Genomic DNA, 21,028 nt, shown 5'->3' on the forward strand with positions numbered 1-21,028 from the left:
TCTGGGAAACTAGAGTAGTACTTTCGAAAAATATGTTTAAATGCAGGATTTCTCCATGGCTTTGACAAGATATTGATAAGTAGGTTGATAAGTATATTGGTGACCCATGGATATAATAGAATATATTGGGTAACTTTCCACAAATTATTTTATCAAAAAACTGTTTTAGAGGTATTTTATGGTACTCATGTCACTTGGAAACTGTATTTAAAAATTCTGGTGTATAATATGAATCACAGAGTCTATATTCTGGCATTTAATGTACTGTGTAATGTAGCTCTACTTCCCTTTCTTCCCTCAATTTCATCCATATAACAATGCTTAGCTTGTTGGACTTTTAATTATAAAATAAATGCATGATTTTTTATGAAGTTAAATAAGAAACTTTATAAAGAATTTAAAATTTATTTTTCTTCAAATTCATGCCTTGCCTTAAGATAATGAAATGATACCATTTTTTTTAATTGTTCTGTTTCTTGTTTTAGCTATGCTTATAGCCACGCAGACAAAGATATACAGGTTTACTTATTCTTTTTCTTCCTCCTTTTTTTTCACTAAAAAATCATATAAAGTTTTATACATTATTCTGCAGCATCTTTTTGTGTCATCGACAGTGTTTTCCTGGACATCTTTCCAGATTAATGGACATTGATCTTTATCGTTCACTGGAGTAGCTTTGAAATCTACTACAGTGCAAATGCACCAAAATACCACGGTTTATTCAATCACTTCCCTGTTGATGGATTGCTAGCATTCTAGTCATTTGGAGAGTTTTCACTTTTTGTTTAATGCATACAGTGCTACGATAAACATTCATAATAAAATCCTTTCAACTTATTTCTGAAGGATTAGTGTCCCAAAAGTCGACAAAACTCATTTTTTCATGAAAAGCTCCTGTTATTCACTTTTAGTAGCTCCTGGATGAGATGAAGACCCACCGAAGTGGTCAAGGGCAGACTCTGAACCCCTGGCTGGAGCCCATCATCCCAAAGGTGAGACCATCTGCCTTCTGCAGTCAGCTCCTTCTGGACACAGTGGGCGGATGACGGGCCTCCTGGTTCATCACAGGACACTGGTCCCCAACCACCTCCCTCATGTTCCTCGATGATCCTCCCTGAGCTGCGTCTCAGTGACACCTTCGTTTAGAGAAAGCCAAGGGCATCAACCATGTGATACCAGCAGGGGATGACGCACAGAAAGGGCACATGACTCAGAGCCTGCCGTGCCCACAGAGTCCAGAGGTCAGGAATCAGAAGGGAGCAGTACTGCCGTGCGTATGGGCTGCTCTGTCCTCTGCAGGGCTTCCCAACCTCTGGGACCTAAGGCCTGGTGATCTGAGGTGGAGCTGACGTCATAATATCAGAAATAAAGTGCACAATAAATGCAATGTTCTTGAATCATCCTCAAACCAACCCTCCCACTCCAGTCAATGGAAAAAGTTATCTTCCGTGAAACTGGTCCCTGGTGCCGAAAAGGCCGAGGACAGCTGCTCTGGAGCGACTGCAGGCTGCACACGCAGACCCTGCCTGGGGACTGGCTGCCAGTGGACCCCGTTCAGGAGAGAGTCGGTCCTGGGAGACATCTACCTTCCTTCCTTCCCTCCTCTCTGCCTTTGAAACCCATCCTTCTGCCTAAGCTACAAGTGACACTACAACTTACTTACAGATTTTGTTATTTTAGCCTTCGTTTCATCAACTATCAAATGGGAATAATAGTAACAACTCATAGGGATGTGAAGATTTAGTAAGTATAATCTCTTTCCCTTCAAATCAGTGCTCAGATACAGATGATGTAACAGACACACACATATATTATACAAGCGCATGTGCTCCATCACGTCCGACTCTTTGTGAGCCTATGGACTGTAGCCCGCCAGGCTCCTCTATCCATGGAATTCTCCAGGCAAGAATACTGGATCAGGTTGCCATTTCCTACTCCAGGGGAATCTTCCTGACCTGGGGACTGAACTTGGTGTCTCCTGCATTGGCAGGCAGGTTATTTACCACTGTGCCACCTGGGAAGCCCATATTATACACAAAAAGTGCTTAAAACAGTGATCCATAGCACTGTCCCAGGAAGCCTTAGCTCTTACTTCTGGCTATATGCCCATCACCAGCGCAGGTCTCCCAGGAACACCCCAGCCCGAGACACCATGGACCACTCTGTTCCCTATGCCTGGCATGACGCCACACCCCTGACCTCTGCCTTTATGCCTGTCTCCTCTGAGACTGACCTTCCCTCATCTCAAGGCCCGCTTGCCCACATCCCTCTCCTCTTCAGAAGCTCACTTCAACTTATAAAGCCTTCCAGGCTTCTCACCTGTCTCGCAACACCCCCAAAGCTTTCGCTCTCCCATCTTGTTTTATAACAGCTTTCCTCCTTAGTCTGATCATTTTCTGCCTTGTATTACAGTCATGCATGCCCTTGACTTTCTCTCACTTGGAAGGCAAGTTCCTTGGCAACGTGGCTGAAATCCTTCCATTCCCTTCGCTGTCTGCCACAGTGACTGACAACACAGCGACGCTAAACACAGACTGGCCAAGTGAAAGCTGTCATCTTAGGAGCCCCTGGCAGTGACAGTGTCTTTGCCCATCTTTGAATTCCATTCCACTGCTGCATAAGCACTGAGGCTTCCTCCCAATGGGTCGATAGCTGAGTAGGTCCACTGCAGTGCTGGGGGGAGGCAGGATGGTCACAGTGTTATGTTAAGTCTAGAGCTCTGGCCGGGTAACCACGTGGACACAGGGACTGGTCTCTCTGGCTCAGAGCATCTGGAGCTAGAGTCCTCCCATGGGTACGAGTCCACACACCTCACCCATTCCTCATCATCTGTGTCAGAGCCCCAATTTTAACTTGAAGTGCAGTGTCTGACCCAACTGAAATGGAATCCAGGGAAGGTCGAATCCTATTAAGTCACCAGACCATAAAGCAGAAAGGTATAAAGTTGACAAATTGCTTCTCCCAGTGGCGGCAGCTGTGAAGCACGCAGCAAGGCTGGGCTCTGACCCAGGAAAGGCCAACAGAGAGTCCCTCCTTCTTCCCTGAGCCTGGCCTCAACGTCCAACATCCCTTCCCAGTGGAGGTGGCATTAAGTGTCTAACGAGTAAGTGCTTAGCACGGTTCCCTGTATTTTATTTCTCAATTCAAACAGAACCTGGGCATACTAGGTCAGGCCTGCCTACAGGATAAGAAGTTCACAGTGACTCTTTCAAAAAGGATTTCCGCTGGTGCTGCTCCGAGTTACCACTGTACACGTCCCACCAGCCTGCCCTTTCCCTCCCAACCAGTCCCGGGAGGAGCTGAAGCTGTCAATCACGGGTTCCTGAGGAGTTCTCCAGGCTCCACCAAGCATGCACTCAACTCCCCTTCTACGCTCTGTCAGCCACCAAGGGGACTGTGTCCAGGAGGGAAGAGGTTGAGGAGGGAGGCAAATGCCACATAATTTTATCTACATTATCCCCCGGAATTCTCCCTACAACCATGTCATGTCAGTATTAGATGAGATCTGCCTTGTAAAAATGAACAAAGAGAGGATAGTCACTCATCCAAGGTCAAGTAGGCAGTATCAGCACAAAGTCAAGCTGCATACAAGGTTGAATCCTTCCGGTTAAAGTTAACTTTGAGTCTGTCACACAGCACACCTCCCTGGCTGTCTCCAAAGCCCCTCCTCCAGCACACAATTGCCTCCCTGAACTATAAAAGGTATCACCCTCCCTCTAAGAAGGGTGCCTAGCCATTCCATCCTAGGACCTTTCAGTGGACTTTACAACTTCCTAGGAACAACCTGCTAAGAGTTCTGTCAACAACATTAGGCTGCTGGTCTCTGGTCTCAGTATTTCTCTGGGGCCCCTGCCCATTTATTTGACCCAGATAGTTCCTGCTCTTGGCATCATTGCTACCCTGATGCCCCCCAGCTCCTCACGTCAGCTCTTAGACATGGCTCCCAGTTCTCAACTTAGATGCCTTGGTCTAACAAGCTATTAGGAACAGCTTCGTCCTCTGAACGTCAAATGTTCTTACTCAGAATTTTGAAATAGGACTCAGTTTTCCCATTTTCAGAAGTTTTCCTTCTCCTTAAGCACAATAGTGAACCTCTACAAGCCTCACTTTCTCATCTGTCCAAGGGATATTAACTGTTCCTCTTTCCTTAGGAGATAAAATGTCAGCCCTATTTCATGCGTATAAAGTGTTAGGATAGTAACTAGCACAGAATGAAAGCTCAGGACACACTCTCCCCACGCTCCTTCTCATCAGCCACTAACGGTTCAGTTCAGTCGCTCAGTCACGTCCGACTCTTTGCAACCCCATGGACTGCAGCACGCCAGGCCTCCCTGTCCATCACCAACTCCTGGAGTTTACCCAAATTCATGTCCATTGAGTCAGTGATGCCATCCAACCATCTCATCCTCTGTCGTCCCTTTCTCCTGCCCTCAATCTTTCCCAGCATCAGGGTTTATTCCAATGAATCAGTTCTTTTACATCAGGTGGCCAAAGTATTGGAGTTTCAGCTTTAGCATCAGTCCTTCCAACAAATATTCAGGGTTGATTTCCTGGAGGATTGACTGGTTTGATCTCCTTGCTGTTCAAGAGACTCTCAAGAGTCTTCTCCAACACCACAGTTCAAAAGCACCAATTCTTCAGTGCTCAGCTTTCTTTATGGTCCAACTCTCACATCCATACATGACCACTGGAAAAACCATAGCTTTGCCTGGTCCCAAGTCATTCATAGTGATAGGATCTGTATGGCTTATCACTCACAGTGACAGTATCTGCAAGCCCCACCTCTGGCTACACTGGAAAGTCAAGGGCTTGGTTGAGGAAGTGGGGGCTTACACAGAACAGAGTAGCCCTGGATTCCTCATACATTTCTGAGAAGCTACTATTTCCTTCTTACCTGGATCAAAGCAATAACCCAGCCTCTGCTGGGTGACTTGTTGCTGCCCTCCCAAACCACCTGCCTTCTGACTCCAACCCATTCTCACTGAAGGAGACATCTGAGCCCAACTCCCTTCCCCTGGTGTTCAAATCTTTCCAGGAAATCCGTATCTCTGATGCAAAGGCTCCCAAGGAAACCCACCCCTCTGGCTCTCCAGATACTAGAATCCATTGATTTGGGAGAACATTGTTTTCCCCTCAAATGAAATAGAGACAGAATGAGAGTCACTTCTCTACTGACCGGGTCTTCCTGCCTTCCTGCCTCCTCCACTGCAATTTAGTTATTACCATTGGCAACTGCATCCATTCTCACATCCATACTCATTAGCTGGTTATCTGAATAGATTGTTTAACTCTACCCAGGAGATTCCAAATCCTGAGTTCTTTGGGGAGTGTATCTTAATTTTTAAAGCATAAATTTAATAATAAAGAATAGTCTTACAAGTATTACAAATAAATCCGGTGCAGATCCCACAACTGTAAAGGAAGTATTTGCAGAGTGCCGTAGAAGCACAGGGGAGGGTGAGTGCCCTTTTTTCTGAAAGAAGACTAACCTGATGCCGTTCTACTCAGAAAATGCCTCCCTCCTTCAAGTCGTGGCTCAAAAGTCAGCTCCTTCGGGAAGCAGTTAACAATGAACAACTGAAAGTTTCAGAAAAAATACAGCAAATTCCAAGGACTGAAAACAGAGTCACCGGGTTCCATCTACATTTCCCTCCTGTCAGGTTGAGAAAACAGTTAGATCTGGGAAGTAACTCAATTTGGAATCTGGTTAGCCACACAAATGCAGGTGTCTCCCAGAAGTTCTCTCAAATATGAGGAAGAAGAGGAATCTAGGGAACTCTTTATTCTTTTGGTTGGAGCGTCTCCACATTTTGGAAGATCTTATCCCAATCAATGATCTTGGGAATTTCCAAGCAGACCACACTGTGATAAGCCCCTGTTTCCACTCTAGGTCTTTTCATTTTGTATGGGGAGAGTAGGGGGTGTTTTTTTTTTTTTTTTCCTGGGGAAAGCTCAAAAAAATCTTGTCATTTGTAATCTGTGAAGTCAATTATCACATTCAACTAATGACTAGATAGAAGGATAATTAGCAACCATTTCACCCAAGGGGCTGCTTTTCCTCAGAGAGCAACAAGGGGCTTCTTAATTTTCCTAAATGTTTTGCTGTTAGTGCTTCATTTCATGCCAGAAGGCATCGAGAACAGTCCCATCCTTCCCCTTCTCACCTACACCATTCCCATCGCTGCACAGCCTTGGGAATTCAGTGACTGAGATGATCTTTGCTTCATCAGATCTTCAGGTTTCCTAATTGGGTTGAGGAAGACGTGATTATTTTCATTCCTTTTTTTCTCTCCACTGAATGTAAAAGGAAAGAGTCAGGCCTCGTGTCAGAGTTACAGCTTTTCAGACGATGGATCTAAAGAATATTACCTCTTAGAAGCAAGTCTGGCTCTGTAGTACAAGCTCCGATTATAAATTAATGATGACTCCTTCCCCTGGTAAGACAGTGGCTCTACGATCTGCATAGCCAATCAAAATCTGAATCTTGAGAATCAACTGTCGCTCAACACCCCAGTACACCAAGGCACAAGTTCATCATCTCCTTCCCTGTATCTTCTTCCCCGTGTGTTCCCATCTTGGTGAAGATGCCCCCCAGGGCTTGCACTTCAGAAACCTGTGCACCAACTTGCAATTCTCTTCCCCTCATCTCCAAGTCTTACTGAGTCTGTCTCCTTGAAATCAACAATACTGACCATCTTTTCTCCACTGCTGTGACACGGTCCAGCTCTTTACTGCTCCATGCATGAATTTCTTGAATATCTACTGCATGTTCCCCACCACAAGCTTGACCTGCCTCGAAAACTTTCCTGATGGGCCTAGTAATCTTTCTCCAATGCAAATCTTATTAAGTCATGCCATTCTTTACATTTCTTCTCATTTCCCTTCAGGAGAGATTTCAAGTTTCTGATACTCCCTGAAGAGCCTCCACGATCTGTATGTGGTCCTCATATTGGCCCCTGATCTAAATGCACTCTGATCTGTGGACATATTTACATCCCTTCATCGTGAACTTTTTTTTTTTATTACTGTGATTTAACGTCCCTGTGGCAAATGGCATAAAGAGGATTGGGTTTTCTCTCTCAGTCTGAGAATCATTGTCTTTTAACAAGCAACATTAACTCATTCATAGTATTGGATATAAGTGTCCAAGTCTATAATTAGTAATTACAATACTATGAAGGAGTTAATTCATTCTCTATTTGCCATTCTTTCCAGTTATTTTCTAATTCTTTGTTTCTTCTCTGACTTCTCTTGAATCAATTGAGGTTCTTTTGATCTGTTTCCCCTAACCAGAATAGTTAGTGGCCTGGGGACTGTACTCCAGATCTATTTCTATAATTGGTACTTTATACTTCTGATAAACATACTTGAACATGGATTATTCAGAACAATTTTAGAGATAATCAGCATCTACGTTCTCTATGTTACAAGAATTTCAGCAGGCTTTAAATTCCATCTGCCTCCTTTATGCAGCCCAAGCACACTGCATTTGAAATCAGCTGAAGTATTCCAGTTAGGAAATTAATTTTTTAAACCCCAAAATAAGGTTTTTCCTGATGTATTTGTTCAACAGTTGTTTCTTTTATCCTACTTCTTCTCTTCTGGATTTTTTCTTCGTTGCTAGTTAATTCTTTTCAAGGGATCTTGCATGTGGCAAATTTTCCAAACCTCTGCATATCAGAAAATCTCTGGATTTTACCCTTAAGCTTGAATTAAACTTGACTGGATCTAGCAATCCAGATTCAAAGTTAATTGTCTCCACGACATTTGGGAATATTGATCCATTACCTGCTGCATCCATTGTTGCTGCTGAGAAGTCTGATGTCAACCCGATTCACATCCTTCTGCAGGTAATCGGCCCACCCAGCCCACCGTACTTCACTCCAGAAGTTTTTGGAATTTCCATTAATGAATTAAAATTTCACCATACATTGTCTCTTGTATGGATTTAATTTTTCATTTATTTACTCAGCTCGACATCTAAGATTTGTCTTTCTAGGAACTTATTAGATTCTTAAATCCTATGAAATCGCCTTCTATTATGTGTTTGACATATTGCTGGGTACATTCTGCTATTCAACTCATGCACTGCTGTTCCTTCTTTCAACAATCTACTTTTTAATATCTTGCATCTCTAGTTATTCTGTCTGCGATTATTAAGAGCTGCCAAATCGAGTTGGAAAAAGTGTTCTTATTAAGTGGAAAAATCATGCTAAAATGAGTTGTTATCTGGATTGAATAGGTTTGAAACAAATGTGCCCAATTTAATAAATCTAGTTTTTACTCTAGAAATTTATGACAGACCTGAGAAATTCAGGACTTCAAATCTTCAGATGGAGCATGAGAAGGCAAGGAAAGCATCATTGTTTAGTTGCTAAGTCGTGTCTGAGTCTTTACAATCTCATGGACTGCAGCATGCCAGGCTTCCCTGTCCTTCATCATCTCCTGGAGTTTGCTCAAACTCATGTCCATTGAGTCAGTGATGCCATCCAACCATCTCATCCTCTGTCGTCCCCTTCTCCTCCTGCCCTCAATCTTTCCCAGCATCAGGATCTTTTCCCATGAGTTGGCTCCTCACATCAGGTGGCCAAAGGAAAGCATACCCCTGAACAAATACCTGGCCACATTTTTCTGTGGTGGTCTTCCAAACACCAATCACACTCTTTGAATCAAAGCACCCCTGGTGGTAGTGAAGCTGAGCAGGAGACGCTGCGGGGCTCCTGGGCGCCAAAGCCTTTCCGTGTCTCCGGTTTCTCATTTGTAGAGAGCCAGCTCCAGCCTCCATGATCTTCCTTGTGTTCCAAAGGGCAGTTCAAACAGTTGCTAACCAAGGAAAGGAGGGAATGCAGAGTCAAGGGAGGAGAAGCCACGAATCAACAGTGCAGCCTTGGGACAGGGTCCTGGTTCTGCCTTCAGGGATATGTTTGAGCTCTTCTGCAGAACTTAAAACCCCAATAAATGGAAGACATTAACCACTTGATGAAGCATTCTTCATTCCAGAGACAAGGTCACAGTTTGATAACCTTAAGAACCTCAGAAGCTCATCAAGAGTCTACCTTAGGCCAGATGAAAGGAATGCAGACCCTGCACACACCCTCATCCTTATTAGCAACCCTGCCCTTGAACCATCGGTATAAAACTCCTCACCAAATCCCTACCCCGTGTTGGGACACAGTTTGGAGCAGCATGAGCCCACTGTGTCCCCCTTTGCCCAGCAGAGCAATAAAGCTATCATTTTCTATTTTACTCAAAACTCTGTCTCTGAGATTCAATCTGGTACTGGTGCAGAGAGGCTGAGTTTAGGCATTAGTAGGTGTACAAACCCCTGAGAGAAGGAAATAACTCTGACATACCCTAATAGAACAAAACAGACAGTGCTCCCACAGCAACTCTAATGTATTCTCACAACACCCTCGTAAGCTGGCTTGTGCTTCCCAGGGCCGCGGGATGCACAAGGGCAGGAAGAGCACAAGGCCGTCTGCACTTCACTCTCGGTATTCTGTGACCTTGGGGTATTTACATTCTCAACTAAACTGTTTTATTGGCTGAAGGTTTGCACTTAATATCTAGTTTCATACTGAAATCATGTAGCTGGTGAATGATTTTGAGCTCCTTGAAAAAGCCATGAGCTCCGAATAGCAAGAGCAGTGTATTAGAAGATTTTGTTATGAGCTCCCTAGGCACCTTACAGAGGGTCAAAAGTATCTTCCCAAGGAGCAGGGAGTCTCACATGGGGACAGATTCCCCAGGTCTTGTCATTTGGTTTCAGGGTTTTAATTTACTCCAGACTTACACAGCCGAAAGACAACAGTCAGCTATAAGATCTCATCACCCCCTCCCCTCCCCAGTCTGTCTGAAACTCAGGACTCCCAGGGAAAGGTGGAGATATTTTGTCAGATCATCAGCACCCTATTTTCAGAGGTCCTCTGGAAGGCAGAAGTACAAATGTTTGCCTGAGTCTGTGATGAAGTCCCTCAGCTATCAAAGACATGCATCTGGAAATTTTATTCCATATTTAAAGAAAAAATCCACCTGCTATAATCATGACCTTTAGAACCCTTTCTGGTCAAGGCATTACTCTTCCCCTGATGAAACAGGAGAAGGTGCACACAAAGCCCAATGCTAGTTTTCCAACATGAAAAAAAGGGAAAGGAACCACTTAATTTAGGAAATCTAGCATTTACCAGCTGGCTTCACCCTCAACACACAAACACACACAGTAGATACAGAGATAGTTTTAAACACAGATATGGATGTTCATTTTCCCTCAATACAATCCTCTGAGGCAGATGGATTATCTCCATATAGGATGTGCAAACTGAGGCGCAGAGCAATCAAATCCCCTCAGGTAAGTGATACTGTATTCTCAGCTGTTACTTTTCTCATTTGCTGTGCAGGAACTAAATCTGTTTCATCCATCCCAGGATCCTTTTGCCTAGCAGAGATTTGGGAACATAATTTGTATCCCTGACACATCCACACCAGCTCATTTACTCAGTGAACTTTCACTGACCACCTACTATGTGCCAGCCCTCTGTGTGGCAGGGGATACAGGACTGAATGAAACAGAAATAAGTCCTGACCATCTAACTGGATAAGTAGCAAAATTTCATCATTACGTAATTGAGCTCTAAAACAAAAAAAAAGCCAAAGGTTTCCACAAAGGAGATGACGTTCAGAAGTGGGAGAGGAGAGGGTGGGTGATATCCCAACCTTACGTTAGACATCAGGGTTGGGGAAATCCTGCCTCTCCAGAGGTCATCGTGACCTCTGTCATACCCACACGCCTCATACCTCATGCTCAAGATTCCTTGCCTTTGAACACACACACATCAGATGCTGTATTTCCTGGAACTGAGCAAATTAAAGCTTGGAATTCCCAGTTAGACTTATAGTAAAAAGTCATTGCTTATCCGAAAATCTATCTCAAATACTGGCTTGGCCAAAAAGCTTGTTTGGGTCTTTCCATAAGATCCGAACCAACTTTTGGGCCAACCCAGTATAACTTGGGACATACTTAGAATAAAATATTTGTTTGTCTGAAATTAAAACTTAACTAGATGTCCTGTATTTTACCTCTCAGACAAACATACAAGAGAATCATTCAGTCATTTTACAATAGAATAATATTGTAAATATTATTGTAGAATATTGTAGAATACAATAGAATAATAAAAATTAAAATAGAGGTTGGCGACCTGAATTTGATTGGGAGTTAATTACATATTTTAATTATTGAGAAGAGTTTACTTTCAAAGAAGAAAACAGTGTCTGCATAACCTCTTTATCTGTCATGGTTAATGCAGCCAATAAAGACAACAAGACACCAACCCAGGTACACAACACACACTCCGCTATCATGTCTGGGTATTTAATTATTTTCATTATGGCTGGTGGTATGCTCATCAGTCCATTATGTTAAAATCTAACCTTGGCTTTCCTGGTGGCTCAGATGGAAAAGAATCTGCCTCCAATGCAGGAGACCCTGGTTTGATCCCTGGGTCAGGAAGATCCCCTGGAGAAGGGAATGGAAACCCATTCCAGTATTCTTGCCTGGAGAATTCCCTGGACAGAGGAGCCTGGCGGGCTACAGTCCTTGGGGTCACAAAGAGTGAGACACAACTGAGTGACTAACACTTTCTAACAGTAACGAACCTTATTATTTTCCAGGCCCTGTACTGGGGTTGTTCGCATACATGATCTCTCTCCATCCTTCCAGCACCCTTATAAGAAAACTATCAGCCTGAGATTATAGGTGAGGAAACTGCGACAGAGTGGTGTAGTACCTTGCCCGGGGTGAGAGAATCTGTATTCTAGCCTAATTTACCCCGATCTCAAGCCCTGTGGCTTCTCCATCATACTAAGTGCAAGCCCAGGGTGTTCGGGTTTTAATGTAAAGCCTCACCATAAAGGAAGGAAAATGAATCCAAAACAGCTAATTCTAATTAAGCAGCACTAAATATATCTCATGTATTTTTGCAGTAAGATTGTCTTCACTGTGTGTGCTTACTTGTGACAGGTCACCCACCTATCTTCTTTGCAGATGCAAATAACTCCAAGCATTTGGAAGGAGATGTGGAAAGCTGCAGAAAGAACAAAGGCGCTTTGGTACAGAAACACCACATTTGCTAGAATAAACATGAGCCTAGAACAGTCAACACTGGATCCCAGGCCTTAGACTCTGCTCCACTGGCCCAAGACAAAGAGGGGGAGGATGAGGGGAGTGGACCCGGTGCCGCTGCCCCTGGCTGTAGTGAACAGGGACCGCGCCGAGTAGAAAGGGGCTCAAGTCCTCTGTGACACTCCTTATGCTCCCTGCCCTCCAGCGGAATGCTGGTCCATCAGCTAACCTGAAGGGATCTTAACGGGGGTCCCTTCATAAAGCCTGAGAAGTCCCGGGTAGTTCATTCAGTATCTGCAAGTCCCCAGGCAGGGAGAGGGACAGAATCACAGCAGCCTGCAAAGCTCTTCTGGGAAAGTGTGTGTAACAAAAATAACAACAAAACCAACATCCCCAGTGCACAATTTCCAGAGTTCCCTGGAGCCTGACTATAACATTCATAATTAGACTCATTTTGCAGCTGAGGTGCCAGAGGACCCGAGAGGCTGGTTAAGTAAGCTATTCTCCCAAAGTTTCAGAGCTCATCATTGCTGGAGAGTTGGGAACGGAAGGCAGGCCCAGAGTACCGGCTGAAGGTGCTGATCTCATGCAATCCACGTGACTGTCCATGGTCTCTACCCTCTTTCATTACTAGAGATGAACCTCTCTAAGGCCAGTTTCCCACTTGAACCGAAGTCTGTGCTCCTTTTCCCACCTACACACATCACTCCAATAGTAGGTCCTCCAGCCACGTCTTTGTTCCTGGGGATCATCCTCTTCAGCATATGAACACAGGCTGCCATGTATGTACACACATGTGTTCACGCTCATATATGCCCGGATACACCACATGGACAGAAAGGTCTTCTCTCCCCATCTCATTCCAGTGCTGCCTCAATTCTATATTCCTTTAGCATAGAAAAGATGGGATTGCTAAGTAAATATAGGATTGGATAAACAGATGTGAGAAGGCAAATCTATTAAAATGTTAAGGACAGAATCTAGGTGTGTGTGTGGCGGGGGGGGGCGGTGCATATGGGTATTTACTGTACTCTTCTTCCAACCTTTCTGAATATTTGAAAATTTTCAAAGTAAAATTTGGGGGAGGAAAAAATTGTCTCTATTTCTTTTCCTTTCCTCCTATTATCTTCTGAAACTACCCAAGAAGGCTTTCACCACCACTGTTCACCAGTTCCTATCCAAGGCACCCATGACCTTCATGTTGCTAAATGCATTGGCCACTCCGCAGCCCTCTTGCTTGATCTGCTGGCAGTGTTCGACTCTCTCCTCCTTCCAATATTTTCTGCCCCACCCTCTGCTCGGTTTTTAGGACGTAACTCCATTTTCATGACACATCATTGGCTTCTCCTTCTCAGTCGCTCTCTGTTTGAATCACACCTTCCCAACAGCTACAGAGTAGTTAGCCTTGGACATTTTTTCTATTCATATTCCTATGCTGAGTTCTTCCAGGCACGTGGCTTCAAATGATATTATTATAGATGATTTCCAAATATATATCTTTAGCCTATACCTTGCTCCTGAACTCTGGACTCCTATGTTCAACTGCCTATTCTGTATCTTCTATTCTATGTCTGTATCATCCCAATCTTAAAACATCCATCAAAAGTCAAACTCCTGGTTATACACCAGCATCCCCAGTCTCACACAGACCTGCTTATCACCTGATGAACAAGCCCAGTCTAGAGGATGAGAGGCCATGAAGCATTCTGTCAACTGCAAGTCATCTGAGTGAGGCCATCCCAGATCAACCAGTCACCAGCCAAGAAACCAGCCAATGACAGATATATGTGTGGTCTTGGGAGATATCAGCTGATGCAGTCAGGACAGTCCACAGAATTATAAGACCAATAAAAGGCTGTTTTTTTAAGCCATTAAGACTAGGGGTGGTTTGTTCTTGATGAAAAATTCCAGAATAACTAAATCATTCTAGAAAGTATGTGTAATATTAAGCAGAAAGAATCACTCTGGAAGAAAGCTAATTACTTAATTCTTTAAACGCATGAATTGGGAGCTGGTCATATCATCAGCCCTTGTTTCATTAACTATGGCCCAATTGTCTCACCTGGGAAAGTTTTCATGGTACGAAAGCTTCTCTCAACTATCTTCGGGAATCTTTATTTTGAGAGGGGAGGGGCAGGGCACACAGGATGTGCCATCCCAGCTCCCTGACCAGGGACTGAAGCCATTCCCCTGCAGTAGAAGTGTGGAGTCTTAACCACTGGACCCCCAGGTAAGTCTCTTTCTGGTACTCTTGGGTGGAGCCTTGTGAAAGACGTCCTCTAGGCTGTGAAGAGACCCGGTTTGACACGCTTCCTTCTCAGGGCACTACAGACAAAGGGTGGAGACAGGTCTATACAAAACTGTCCTCTGTTTCTTTTTATTTTAACGTCATGTGATTGTCCCTGGATTTTAAATCTGATAAGTGTGGTTTACATAGCGAACACACCTCCAATTTGTATTGACTGTGAAAGTGCTGCACTCAATGTGCCAGCAAATTTGGAAAACTCAGTAGTGGCTGCTGCTGCTGCTGCTAAGTCACTTCAGTCGTGTCCGACTCTGTGGGACGCCATAGACGGCAGCCCACCAGGCTCCCCCGTCCCTGGGATTCTCCAGGCAAGAACACTGGAGTGGGTTGCCATTTCCTTCTCCAATGCATGAAAGTGCTACAGGACTGAAAAAGGTCAGTTTTCATTCCAGTCCCAAAGAAAGGCAATGCCAAAGAATGCTCAAACTACTGCACAATTGCACTCATCTCATATGCTAGTAAAGTAATGCTCAAAATTCTCCAAGCTAGGGTTCAACAATATGTGAACCATGAACTTCCAGATATTCAAGCTGGTTTCAGAAAAGGCAGAGGAACCAGAGATCAAATTGCCAACATGCGCTAGATCATCAAACAAGCAAGAGAGTTCCAGAAAAACATCTATTTCTGCTTCATTGACTATGCCAAAGCCTTTGACTGTGTGGATCACAATAAACTGTGGAAAATTCTTCAAGACATGGGAATACCAGACCACCTGACCTGCCTCCTGAGAAATCTGTATGCAGATCAGGAAACAACTGTTAAAACTGGACATGGAACAACAGACTGGTTCCAAATAGGAAAAGGAGTACGTCAAGGCTGTATATTGTCACCCTGCTTATATAATTTATATGAAGAGTACATCATGAGAAATGCTGGGCTGGATGAACCACAGCTAGAATCAAGATTGCCAGGAGAAATATCAATAACCTCAGATATGCAGATGACATCACCCTTATGGCAGAAAGTGAAGAGCTAGAAAGCCTCTTGATGAAAGTGAAAGAGGAGAGTGAAAACCTTGGCTTAAAAACATTCAGAAAACTAAGATCATGGCATCTGGTCCCATCACTTCATGGGAAATAGATGGGGAAACAGTGGAAACAGTGTCAGACTTTATTTTGGGGGGCTCCAAAATCACTGCAGATAGTGACTGCAGCCATGAAATTAAAAGACATTTACTCCTTGGAAGGAAAGTTATGACCAACCTAGATAGCATATTAAAAAGCAGAGACATTACTTTGCCAACAAAGGTCTGTCTAGTCAAAGCTATGGTTTTTCCAGTAATCATGTATGGATGTGAGAGTTGGACTGTGAAGAAAGCTGAGCGCTGAAGAATTGATGCTTTTGAACTGTGGTGTTGGAGAAGACTCTTGAGAGGCCCATGGACTGCGAGGAGATCCAACTGGTCCATCCTAAAGGAGATCAGACCTGAGTGTTCATTGGAAGGACTGATGTTGAATCTGAAACTCCAATACTTTAGCCACCTGATGCAAAGAGCTGACTCATTTCAAAAGACCCTGATGCTGGGAAAGATTGAAGGCAAGAGGAGAAGGGGATGACAGAGGATGAGATGGTTGTATGGCATCACCAACTCAATGGACATGAGTTTGTATAAACTCTGGGAGTTTGTGATGGACAGGGAGCCTGGCATGCTGCAGTCCATAGGGTTGCAAAGAGTCAGACACAACTGATCGACTGAACTGAACTGAATCTTCAAGGCCAAATCAAAATATGCTGAATTATTAAAAAATAAATTTTTTACTCTCGATTGAAATGCAAATCTGTTTTTAACATGCATTCTATTTTTAAAATCTTCCATAAATTTCATTAGGAAGCTATTGAGATGTACCAATTTTTCATTTGATCTATTAGAGGTGTCCAAGGACTTTGCAACTACATAGGCCCTGAATCTGACCCAGAGCAGTTACATCTGACTTAACAAAATATAGTAATATTTGTAATGAGTTAGCAGCCTGATCGGATGGCTAGAGCAAAATAAAGATTCTGAAGGGCCTACTAAACCCTAAAGATAACTATATACATCCACATCTTTTCTTCTTCTCTTTTGTTTGGCTCCCTTTTACAACATTCGATCACATGTTGGATCAAGGCCCACAGACCCCCTGCCTGAAAACCCCTCCCACCTAGCATCATTTACACTATTCTCATCTATGCCCTCACAGCTCACTTTATGGTATCTGGTTAGCTCGTAATGTATGGCATCACCATTATGAATATCAGCCTTCTGCCCTGCTAGACTGATATTCCTTGAGGTCAAGCACTAAGTCTTATTTATATCTGTGTGTCTCATACCCTGCATAGTATCTGACATAATGCTGGTGCTCCAAATAGGGCTGTTGATCCAATGAAATAAACAGCCTCAGGTCTCCTTATCAGGAATAAATCTCCCCTAAGAAGCTTCAGGACTGATGAGAACTATACAAGTGTTTGTTACTATCATCATCATCACCATCACTCACTTCATTTCAGTAGCTGTAGCTTCCTGGATTTCATTTGTTTCCTCGGTCTTTATTATCTAGGAAGCAGTGGGAGGCTGGGCAGAAATCCAGGCCTCCTGGCTCAGAGTCAGTTAATCCTTCTTCACAACTTTATTACTATTAGCCTGATGGAAACCCAGAGAGCTCATCAAAGCAAAAGTGGCAGAGAGAAGCGTACAATAGCACAAAGTCACTGCCCCCGAGAATGCGTGCAACGAATGTTACCATTCGGAAAACAGTAAGTGCCCTATCACTGAGCTCCTTGCTGTTTCACCTCTTTTAAAAACAACAACAACAACACAAAACACAGACTTTGGCTTTTCAAGCAGTTTTAGGTTCATGGCAAAATTGAGAAGCAAGGTAAGCTCACAGACCCCCGGCCCCATATACACCTAGCCTCCCTCGTTAACAACATGCCCACCAGAGTGGTACATTTGTTACAACTGATGAACCTACATTAACCTATTACCCAAGTCCACAGCTCACACCAGGGTTTATTCTTGGTGCTGTACACTCCATGAGTTTAAACACATGTTGAATGGCATGCATTCATCATTATAGAACTGTACAGGGTAGTTTCATGGCTCAAAAATTGCTCTGCAGTTCACCTATTCATCTCCCTCCCCAACCACTGACAACCACTAATCTTCCTCCTGTCCCCATAGTGTTGCCTCTTCTGGAATGCCATGCAGTTGAAATCATACAGTATGGAGCCTTTTCAGATTCGCTTCTTTCATTTAATAACATGCATTTGTTTCCTATTCCTATTCATGCCTTAATAGCTCATTTCTTTTTTGTTGCTGTTGTTTGGTTGCTAAGTCATGTCTGACTCTTTGTGACCCCATGGACTGTAGCCCACCATGCTTCTCTATTCATGGGATTTCCCAGGCAGGAATACTGGAGTGGGTTTCCATTTCCTTCTCCAGGGGATCTTCCCAACCCAGGAATTGAAGCCACGTCTCCTGCGTTGGCAGGCAAATTTTTCACCACTGAGCCACCAGGGAAGCCCTCTTTTCTTTTTAGGATTGGATAATATTTCATCATCTGGATCTACCACAGATTTATCCATACCAACTGAAGGACATCTTGGTTGCTTCCAAGTTTGGACAATTATGAATAAACATCCATGTGCAGGTCTTTGTGTAGATATAAGCATTTTACTCCTTTAGGTAAATATCAAGGAGTATGACCACTGATCATATAAGAGTAGGTGTAGTTTTATAAGAAACTGCCGAAGTGTCTTCTAAAGTGGCTGTACCGGTATGCACGTTTAATCTATTTTGAATTGTTACAACAGCCCTGTGAGATCAGGAATAGTTTTAGAGATGAGAAAACTGAGCTACAATGAATTTTCTAGGCCAGGCAGCGAAGACATGACTCACCACTCAACACCCTTCAAGCCAACCTGCCATCCCAGATATTCTAGAGATGTTCCTCTGTAGCTTCAAACAGTTGCCCACAGCCCTACCTCCAGGTAAAATAGAAAATCTATGACTTTTTAAAACACAGTCAGCATTACTGGAGGCTGGATAAAAGGAGAATGATGTTAGGAAACACATGCAAACAGACAAGTATGGTTCTGGAGCACCAAACAACACTTCAAGACAGAAGGGGCACTGAAGCAAGCCTTGTGAATATGAATGTGCCCTCATCAAAGTGTCTGAACCCCAGGAGGTTTAAATCTGTGTGTGACTCTCCCAGCCCAAGGGTTTCATCAGCCTTCTGAGAGCTTGGAGAACTCTGGAGGAGGGTACCTCACGGATGTTGCTCTGGGGCATTCAAACAGCACATGGAACATACTTAGACTAAAATACATCCTTTATCTGATATTCAAATTTAATTGGGTGTTCTGTTTGGATTTGTTTTTTTCTGTTTTGTTTACTAAATCTGGCAATCTTGCAGAAGTCTCTCTTCAACAGTGAGGAAGACTGGTCCTCCTGTGTCATTGGCCAGAACTGTGACCCATGTCCATACCCACCCTTAGCAAGGGGGCAGAACTCCCATGCATGTCTTGAACTACTGTAGATAAACCCCACAAGCCTCCCAAAGCACAGGGTCATGGGTATAAAGTAGGGCTCATGAGCCATAGGGACAAGAGAGGGGATCTAGAAAGGCAACCAGCAATGCCAGCCCCATGACCTCATGGCTACCATCATCCCATGGATCCATTGCTAACATCCACTTTCCAGTCCCAGCCAAGCATACAAGCTCTTGGGACTTAGCCAGAGACAGCTATGGAGGGACTTGGATACATGAAGTGAGGCAGAGACTTGTCTGCTTTCTTCTTGGCTTATGTTTGGCATTATCCTTCAGTAGTGCCACTTTGCTTCCCTTACTTCCTTCAAGATAGTGCCTCAGAGGTGGTGCTGGAGAAGAAGAGCTGGCCTGCCTGAGAGGACAGGCTTCCTTGTTGAGTGATGGCCCCAGCTCTGGATCATGTGTGCCTTTGGACATGAAGCTTACCCTTCCCAGGTCTCTATCTACTCCCAAGTGGAAGGGGAGCGTTTACTATAGAGGAGGAAAGCCCCTTCTCCCTATACCTTTTAGCCTAGCTGCCTCTGGCTCCTCCTACCCTACAGCAGCTTTGGTATCTCTTAATAGTCAACTCTTCTGTGCATTATTTTTTCTTCTTCTCCAGAGTTATAAGAAGTGCCAGATATATCTTGGGCACTATTAGGCAGGTGCTGCTGATAAAAAATAAAATGTGTTCCCCAAAGTTAACCTTGAGCTCACAGTCCAAGAGGAGAAACAGACATGTACACAGGGGCTTCCCTGGTGGTCCAGTGGCTAAGACTCTGCATTCTCGATGCAAGAGGACCTGGGTTTGATCTTTGGTCAGGGAACTAGATACCACACAGCACAATTGAAGATCCTGCATGCCACAACTAAGACCCAGCACAGCCAAATAAATGAATTGATTAAAAAAAAAAAGACATGCATGCGGCTAACTGCCGATCAGGGTGGGAGTGCCACTGTAGAGTTACTGATATAAAGAAAGTGCTGTGCTGTGCTTAGTCACTCAGTTGTGTCTGACTCTTTGTGACCTCATGGACTGTAGCCTACCAGGCTCCTCTGTCCATGAGGATTCCCCAGGTAATAATACTGGAATGGGTTGCCATAGCATCCTCCAGGGGATCTATCTTCCCAACCCAAGGATTGAACTATGTCTCCCGCATTGCAGGCAGATTCTTTTACCACTTTTACCACTGAGCCACCAAGAATACTGGAGTGGGTAGCCTATCTCTTCTCCAGGGGATCTTTCCGACCCAGGTATCAAACCAGGATATCCTGCATTGCAGGTGGATTCTTTACCAGCTGAGCTACAGGGAAGCCCAAAGAGAGTACTGGAGGATGCAGAGGAGGGAGGGAGCAAACACGCTGGTGTCAGGAAATCTGGCAAGAGTGTAGAGATGAAGTGGGTCTTGAAAGATGAGCAGGGCTCTGTCATTCAGGTGAGGCGTCTGCTGTGTTCAGGGAGCAGTTAGCGCTTCATTTGGAGGAAAGAGGTTTCCACGATGATGACTGATGATGAAAAGAGGTGCAGGGACTGCTTCCATAGCAATGGGGATAAAAGGGCAGAATGAATCCATCAAGTGAGGGGAGCATCCAGAAGACAATTATTCCTAATGCATCAATTCTCCAAATGCCTTTCTTGGCAACATTAATTCACTTAGGTGATATTGAAGCCTCTTAAAAAAAAAATAGGGCTGCCATCCATGCACTTCCTAGTGATGTGATGCAGGCTCCTAGGGCGGTGCTTACATGCACTGAGAACGCGGCATCCTTCGAGGCACTGGTCTCATTTGCATCGTGGGTCACAGCAGAGCAGAGGGGCCCACAGGCAGCAGTTCCCCTGCCTTTCCACGCACGGTGCTTTACAGCATCCTCAGCAGAACCGAGGCCCCTACAAGGATGAGTGGGGGTTTTTCAGGTGGAAAATCGGTGTCTGCTCCTTTTAGAGGGAAGCTGACTCTCATTTTTTAAGGGTGGCATGCTATTACAGAGATGCACTGAAAGGTTAAAAATCGAGCACACTCTTGAACATTCTAAGTGACACACAAGCAACAAAGGAGCTCTCATTAGAGGTAATGGCTCTTCTACCTTGAA

General features: G+C 44.1%; 1 protein-coding gene across 39 annotated transcripts in view; it reads right to left on the bottom strand.

The window, feature by feature from the left end:
• The window catches only part of LOC147353366 (uncharacterized), a 478,153-nt gene that overhangs the window by 57,547 nt on the left and 399,578 nt on the right, over positions 1-21,028 (bottom strand). For 2 of the 39 annotated variants that reach the window (XR_015145069.1, XR_015145071.1), the window contains one exon: positions 12,029-12,083. The exons of 35 other annotated variants lie outside the window; for them this stretch is intronic. Coding sequence is in view for 1 of the 4 variants with exons in the window: in XM_086349561.1 (XP_086205687.1) it covers positions 20,612-20,825 (214 nt within the window). In the remaining 3 variants the exon portion in view is untranslated. Of the gene's footprint in view, positions 1-8,617; positions 8,824-12,028; positions 12,084-18,809; positions 20,826-21,028 lie in introns of those variants that run through there. 2 more of the 39 variants (XR_015145070.1, XM_086349561.1) reach the window with 2 other exon arrangements.

This window comes from Bos grunniens, chromosome 18, assembly GCF_055505025.1.
Source record: "Bos grunniens cultivar Pamir isolate PY7600 chromosome 18, Bosgru_T2T1.0, whole genome shotgun sequence".
NCBI lineage: Eukaryota > Metazoa > Chordata > Mammalia > Artiodactyla > Bovidae > Bos > Bos grunniens.